Raw genomic sequence first — 7,512 nt, 5'->3', positions numbered from 1 at the left:
CTCATTTACGTTGGCTTTTCAATTAACAGTAATGTTCCGTAGTATGTTGTGTTATTTTAATTGCGTATGTGTGCGTGCGTGTTTGTATGTATCTGTGTGTGGATGTGTGTGTGCGTGTATGAGTTTGTGTTTGTGTGTACGAGTGCGTTTCTCGGAAAATCACGAAAGTCACATTTATATAGTACTCCTTTATGCTCTTTGTAACTCGTCCTTTCGTTCTTGTGAATATTTCTTTCTTAATTTTTTTTTAGCAGTAATGTGATGTAGTATGGAGTAAAAATGCGCGTGGTGTGAAGTAGTAAGTAGTATGGAGTGAATATGTTTTTGGTGTTATGTAGTTTGGTAAGTATATGCCTGTGGCGTGATGTAGTATGATGTGAATATGCCTGTTGTGTAATGCATAATTTGAATATGCCTGTGGTGTGATATAGTATATGTGAAAATGCCGGTGGTACGATGCACAACCAGAGCTGAAAGAGGTTAAAAACAGAATAGTGCTAGGCTGACAAGAGTTATAAAATTTTCTTAATTAAGCTGATAATTGCATGATAATTGTTATAATCAGATCAAAATCAGGATAAAATCAGAGCTACAGTTTTTCTCTGATCAGTGTAAATTGCAATTTGAACAGATCTGTACAAGTATAAAAAAGTCTATATACTGTAAGGAGATTTACAACGGTTCAGTACTGCTATGCTCTGGTGGCATCAGAAAATATTTGCGGTTTTGGTACAACTTTATCAGCCCTCTAATTGTTTTTGAGTTGAATTTTTCAAGCAAAGCTGTTTACCGTCGGGTATCATTTAACAGGGTCGAGAAAATAAAGGCACGCAGAAAATCTTCCGTCTGTTCTAATATGATATTAAACCCACAATAATTAACTCCCCGTGGACAGCCCCCATCTTATCATCGACTTTTGGACTCGTTAATTTATTTGTGATGGTTTCATTTCAATTCAAAAAAGCACGAAAACTCTCTAAATGTGCAAACTCTTCAAATTTCAAATTTCATCTGGAGTTTCTCAGCATTGTTTTTTGAGTTCTTCCTGCCAAAACGAATCGGATTTTTGCTTGTTTTTTTTCAAAACCTCATTTAATTACAGAAAACTGAAAAAATATGCATTTTTGCACATAAATTGAATTGATCACTATTAAGGTAAATTTAATTAAACAACCAGCCTTAATGTTTCGGGTGTTTTTATGTGTGCTTGAATTATTTAAAAAAAATTTAGGGATCTCTTCAGACTAATTTTTTATGCCACCAATTGCAAATTATGTGTTGCTATACAGCAAGTTACTATGTGAAAAAGTGTGTGCGATTGATGGCCTAACAGATAGAGTAAAAATAGCATATGCCAATAGATGCAAATGAAAATAATTTTAGTTATATGGATCACAGTGTCCATACCCGAACTGAATTACCAGTCATGATCAGTACTGGGCTAGTCTAAATACAAGTTTAAATGCATATGTCACTACTGTACACGTCTAAAACGAGTCTGCAAGTCAGACAAGTGTCTAGCAAGACTTGGATAACACTTGCAAGCTGGGCTGATTCCCAAGTCAAGATTTGGGCAATTTGAAGGTATTTCAGATGTTCTGGGCAATTTTGCAGCCATTTCAGCCTTTTTTAGTCCGAACAAAACTTTTCAGGTTTACGTTTTCAGATAGTTGAATTATCAGTTTCGAACCCCGGAAAAATTGAGATTTTTGAGCTCTTTTTGACGTTTTAATTTGCTTTTCTTCGCGTTTTTCTTTTACTATTTTTAAAAATTTTTTAGTCTAGCCAACTCTTGGGCATGACTTCAATTTGGACTTGCACGTCTTGGCGAAGACACGCATTCAAACGTGCATGTGTTGCCAAGAATTGCATTTAGACTGATAAGTGTGAAAATTGAAATGATAATAGCTCTGATACAGTACTGATATAAGACTTTGCAATTAGACACCCAGTACTGATATTGATTTAGCGTTCGGTCACGGTAATGGTATCCTGTAGCCATTTTAAAATTTTATCTTTTAGTGAGTTAGCGTTTCAATTTACAGTGTGTCGATTACTGTTCTTCATTTCAAATCACAAGTGACAGATCCTCTTCGAGGACCAGCAGTTACATCTTCATACAGGTTCTTAGTATACATTTTGTCGAAATTCCACTTGACGCAAGTAAGGGATAGGTTGTTCTCCCGTGTACCCCCGTCGGGTCTTGGTCTTGCCGTGTCTATTATCCACGGGATCTCATTGGAGACGTCAATTCCTTCATCATTCAACCAAACGCCTTCGGTTTCCTAAGAAATCAAATTAAGTTGACAGCGGAAAACCGAGAGGAACTGTATGAGTCCTACAACTTCAAAAGAATCATTAAGACTACGATTAGTTCAGAAATGACTTTGGGTGGACCCATGAAAAGACTGTGAATCAAACGTTTTCAATCATGTAATTTATGTAAAAACATCACCCCAACCTCAAATTTTCCAGACTTTTCATGACGGCGATCCCCCGACATGAGTTTTCTAGACATTTCTAGACCTCAATTTCAGTCCAGAAATCGTCGTTTTTTGAACAGAGGAAAATTGGCGGTATGCTCATAGTTTTCAAGTACAATAAATTGTCATTATATTTGTTTTAAAATGTAAGGAATTGTCGGTATGTCCGGTTTATGCAATTATTTGCAATAATTGTGGTGTATATACGGTTATATGCCTCTTACCTCCAGTAAGAGATTTCCGCAAAGTCTTGAGACAACCTTGTACGAAATGCATGGAACAATTGCTCAAAATATTGAATTCAATCCTACGTTTTTCCTGGTTACCTGGCTGCATTTGAAGGCGGCATTCGGCAAACTGAAATAATTGCTGAACTCTGAAAACAGACTTTATTTTCCAAGTTTCAAGTTTAACGTTTGTCGTCCTCTTCTCATTCGTTTCCATCCGGGAGTTTTGACCGATAGTGGCCGGGTGAATAAGGTAGCAACAAAAACTAAAATTTATTAGATTTCCGGAACTTAAGCATGATTTTAATTCAGAAAAATGAGTGAAATTCCTATTATCTGATAAATATAAGGAGCCGTTTTTCATTCAATAAATTGCTCATTTTTGTCCCTTTCTCCTTGTGTCGCTACCCTACATCGCCTCATGTGTCAGGACGTAAAGGCAAAAAATAGTGGTCAACATAGAAATCCGTGTTCAAAATACAGAGCTTTAGTATTTCAACTGTCGGTTGCGGGCACTAAATTTGTGTGACAGCGTTGATGAAACGACATAAGTCAAGAGAAACATGTGATGGATGTTGGGTAGCTTCATTCTTATCAATTTTTGATTTTCTTGGAAAACCTTCAATTGATAGTTTGTTTTAGACGTTATTGCTTGTGTCATGAAAATTTTGTGTACACTACGACTGTTTTGAGTACACAAAATGTTTTGGGACGATATGGCTTGTGGAATAAACGTTTGAGTACACTAACTAAAAGCTTGCCGGAGAAAACAATTTTATATAACTCAATGCAATTGTGAAAAAAACTACGCACATTTTTCAACTTTAGTTTTGATTGGGTTGCAAAAAAGGTAACTCACAACTATAACAACAGAATTCAAATTTCGTAAAAAACTTTCTCGTTTCTTTCTTTTAAAGTACTGCTGCGAAAATTCTTTTTTCCGCCTACTCAGCAGCTATCCTCCAGCATATAAAAATGAATTTCTCTCTACAATAAGAAAAAAAAATTACAGGTCAAAAAAAGTTTTGTTGGATAAAAGAAGGTTTATAACAATAAGATATAGCTGATTCTTCTGTTGCAAGATTGTTCCAATTTATAAAAGTTTGACTTCTAATATCAGACTTAAGACAACATCGAGGGTATCCCTGAAAAAAGAAACGAAAAAAATTGAAGGACCCAAAAGTAAATGATATGCAAGAAGAGGTCATTGAAATCCTTCAATTCTAGCTGTTATTTAGATTGTAGATCTTCACGCTGTATATAAAAGATTTACAAAAAAAGGTTTAGCCCACTTTTACTAAAGTATGGTCCAGTTTTTCAGTTACCTCAATTTTCAGTGCTGGTTGTGCTTCAGGTGAAAAATGACAAAGTGTAAAAACCGTTTGCTGGCGCAATTTTGTTGGAAACAAAATAACTTGAGACAATGATGACGTATACCGCGTAACTTCATTGAAATCTCTACTGAATTACCCTGAAAACCATGAAAACATCAGTTGTTTTAGAAACGAGCGAACATTTTGTCTAAGACCTGTTCAGGCACTTGAGAGCCGTGACTCTCATACAAGCTCTCGTTTCACTGTTTGTCAAGAGCATTGCAATGTTTTTGATGTCAGCGCACCAGTATATTTTGATAATAATGTGAGGACACAAACTGGTGACAAATTCTTGCAAAAGTTTAAAGTCAAATTTTTTGTTCCAACCAAACTTTAAAAAAATATTTTATCATGTGTCATTTTTAGAATCGATTAATAGGAAGCAGTCGGCAACTGCAACTCTACTCCGCAGAATGCCAAGAAAATTGCTCAGTGATACACTAATATTTGAATATTTTGCAGGAAAATGTGCCCAAGATCCCAGTTTTTTCCCAGCCTCGTTGAAAATGAATGAGTTGTATGAATTTTTTGGTCTAAAATTTTCACTATTGATTTTTGGAACGTATTGCTCTTCTTTCGGATGAAGTAGTCAATTAAATCAAGCCAAAACGCAAGCAGACAGCGGTGACACTTTTCAATTGTAAGAAATTAGGAGTTATCCATATAACTCATAAGGGGCGGGGGCGGTATCGGCGTTTTCGGTTTGTCATCGGTTTTCGTTTTCGTAGCTAAAAAAAATTTAATAAAAGGGAACAATTTGCAGCAGGTTTTCATTTTCAGTCATTTTTTCTATAGGCATCGTAGAGAAAAAATAGAGCAGCAATTTTTTAGCATATAGAGTCTGTTTTCGACTTTGAAATATGTTGTTACAATTTGAGAAACGAGAAATTTTCAAAGTTTTCTAAGGAATTTTGGAAAAGAAAACAAACATCGACTGAGTTTGCCATGGCTACAAAACTTTTTAATCATCAAACGCTTCCTGTCAGTTCTGTTGATTAAAAATTAATTTGTTTAGGTTTCCAAAACAAACTCGTCAAAGACATGAGAAAAAGATATCTGTTTCTGATCAGACAGGGCAGACTCTGGAAAGTTCTCTGTTCAGGTTGTCCACACCATACCAGTAGTGGGTAGAAGGTGCTCTCCAAGCGCATTTCATTTTTTTGAGCTATTTTTACATAGTGAAACCACCTCAAAAAATTTTCATGCACTTGTTCGAGCACCTTCCACCCACTACTCTATATATCTACTAATTGCTTATACCCAGATTTTATTCACTACTATATATTAGCTTGTTTTATCCATTACTACATATTATCTTTATATTCACTCAAAATCTATCATTTCTTGTCTCACTTAGTGCAAACCACTAGTGTCGAGTTAAGCTGGTAGTTAACTGTTATCAGACGGATAGTTTAGGTGCTATCCCCACTGACTCCAGTGGACGTCCCCAGATACTAGTATAAAACTAGTGAGACCGTGTAAAAAGCACGTAAAACCAACTTGCGAAAATTGATGTAACCACTTCGTGGATAATTTGAATAAAAAACCAGCTTAACTCTTTTATAAATTTTAAATTTTGCTAATATTTATATAAAATTAAGATCCTTGTTTTTATTTATTATGGATAACTTGAATAAAAAAAATCAGCTTAACACTTTTATAAACTTTAAATTTTGTTAATTTTTATATAATATTAAGATCCTTGTTTTCATTTATTACTTGTTCAAGTCATAATTACGCTAAAACCCAAAGTAATAGCAAAATTTAATAATTTATTAAAAGAATAAAGCAAATTTCAAAATAAGAGCGAAATCCCTCTTTTAAGAGCGAATCACTCTTTAAGAGCGAAATCGCCCCTATCGGAGTGATACCCCAGTGAAAAATCAATATTTATCGCGCTTAAAGAGTGATTCCCTCTTTTTTAAATAAATTTTAAAATTATCTAAATTTTTTAATGAATTTTTATTTTTTATTTTAAATTATGTATACTCTTCATTAAATTTAATAATTTCTTTTACTTTTTCTATATTTATCCCATTATTAATAAGAAATGAGACAAAGTTATAATATTTACATGAACAACTTTCTTCATTTTGTGTAATAATAGGATTGGTGTAACCACTTGGTTTACCACAGATGAAGTCTGTTCGTGGATTGGGGTCAGATCAGCGTAAGGACCTTCGGTCTTGGTTCCCCAACTGCGTCGCAGATTTCTAGTAAATCCTTTAGGTATATCCACATCTGGATGTTGTCTTTTTACTTGAGCATTCATTCCATCATATCTCACAATAGAAGGGCAATATAGACAACTAACTTTAGTAGAAGTACAATTTCTACATGTATAATGGCATTTTTCAAAATTTGATAACGGTTTTACATAATTACATCTATTACAATATCTAGTTATAACTTTAGGATTAGGGCTAAGATCAATGCTAGGATCGATGTAACCGCTTCGCGGAATAGGGCTAGAGCTAGAGCTAGAGCTAGGATTAGGGCTAGAGCTGGTATCGGTGTAACCGCTTCGCGGATTAGAGCTAGAGTCAATACTAGGTCTATATCCAGATTCATCTTTGAAAGAACAATTAGTTTTAACACAAATTCCACTCAATGTTTTTATCGCCGCACATACATTTACCAATTTTATCTTCATGACATATTGAATAATGAAAAGTTAAATTAAAAAGGAGTCCACATTCATAACTACACTCTAAACATTTTATAACCATTTATTATGAGGGGAATTTAGCCAAGATTTCAATTAAATCTATAGTATTATCTTTACACATGATTTATTCAGCTAAATAATTCTTTACTGTAATATTGAGCATATTGGTTTTATATCTTTTATCTAAAATCGTGTCAAGTTCTAATTCTGTTTTATCTCTAACAAAATATATTAACTCATCTCGTCCTTCTTTATTTAAAGTCCCATTCTCTTCATCTATATATTCTTCATGTAATCCTTCTCCATATCCAACGTTAACCAATGTACTTACTCTACTCAACATTGTGCTTGCTCCCATTGCTACAGTCCCAGCATTTCTTGATATCATATTGGGGTAAATATAACTAAATATAAATAAACCAGAGCCTATAATTCCAGCAATTGTTCATAAACTTTTTATACCCTTTCCCATAATCGTTTCTTTAGATAGAACATCATTTTGTATTTTAATGTTATTTAATTTAAGAAGTTTATTAAAATAGAATACATAGTTATCATGATTAATAATATTTCTATCCGTGGCATTAATCATGAGTGGTTTAATATATGCTATAAGTGTATTTATATCTTCTCTTTCTAATTCATCTTTTAAACTAAGAGCTTTCAAATCAATGAAACCAACTCTTGAGTCATATATCATAGTTCTATTCTTATCAATAATAATAAAAGTATTCTCTTTCCTGTTATATTTAATCATACCA

The 7,512-nt window shown here is 33.8% G+C and overlaps 1 protein-coding gene across 1 annotated transcript in view; it reads right to left on the bottom strand.

Moving 5' to 3' along the window:
- Positions 1–1,916: 1,916 nt before the first annotated feature.
- Positions 1,917–7,512, bottom strand: part of LOC142354931 (uncharacterized) — a 53,283-nt gene continuing 47,687 nt past the window's right edge. Inside the window, exon 6 of the mRNA XM_075407255.1 lies at positions 1,917–2,285. Coding sequence (XP_075263370.1) covers positions 2,064–2,285 — 222 coding nt within the window. The 3' untranslated portion in view covers positions 1,917–2,063. The remainder of the gene's footprint in view (positions 2,286–7,512) is intronic.

Source organism: Convolutriloba macropyga, unplaced genomic scaffold, assembly GCF_964194025.1.
Source record: "Convolutriloba macropyga unplaced genomic scaffold, txConMacr16.3 SCAFFOLD_248, whole genome shotgun sequence".
Taxonomy (NCBI): domain Eukaryota; kingdom Metazoa; phylum Xenacoelomorpha; order Acoela; family Convolutidae; genus Convolutriloba; species Convolutriloba macropyga.
The sequence above is the reverse complement of the archived record's forward strand: the minus strand, read 5'-3'. Positions and strand labels throughout refer to the sequence as shown.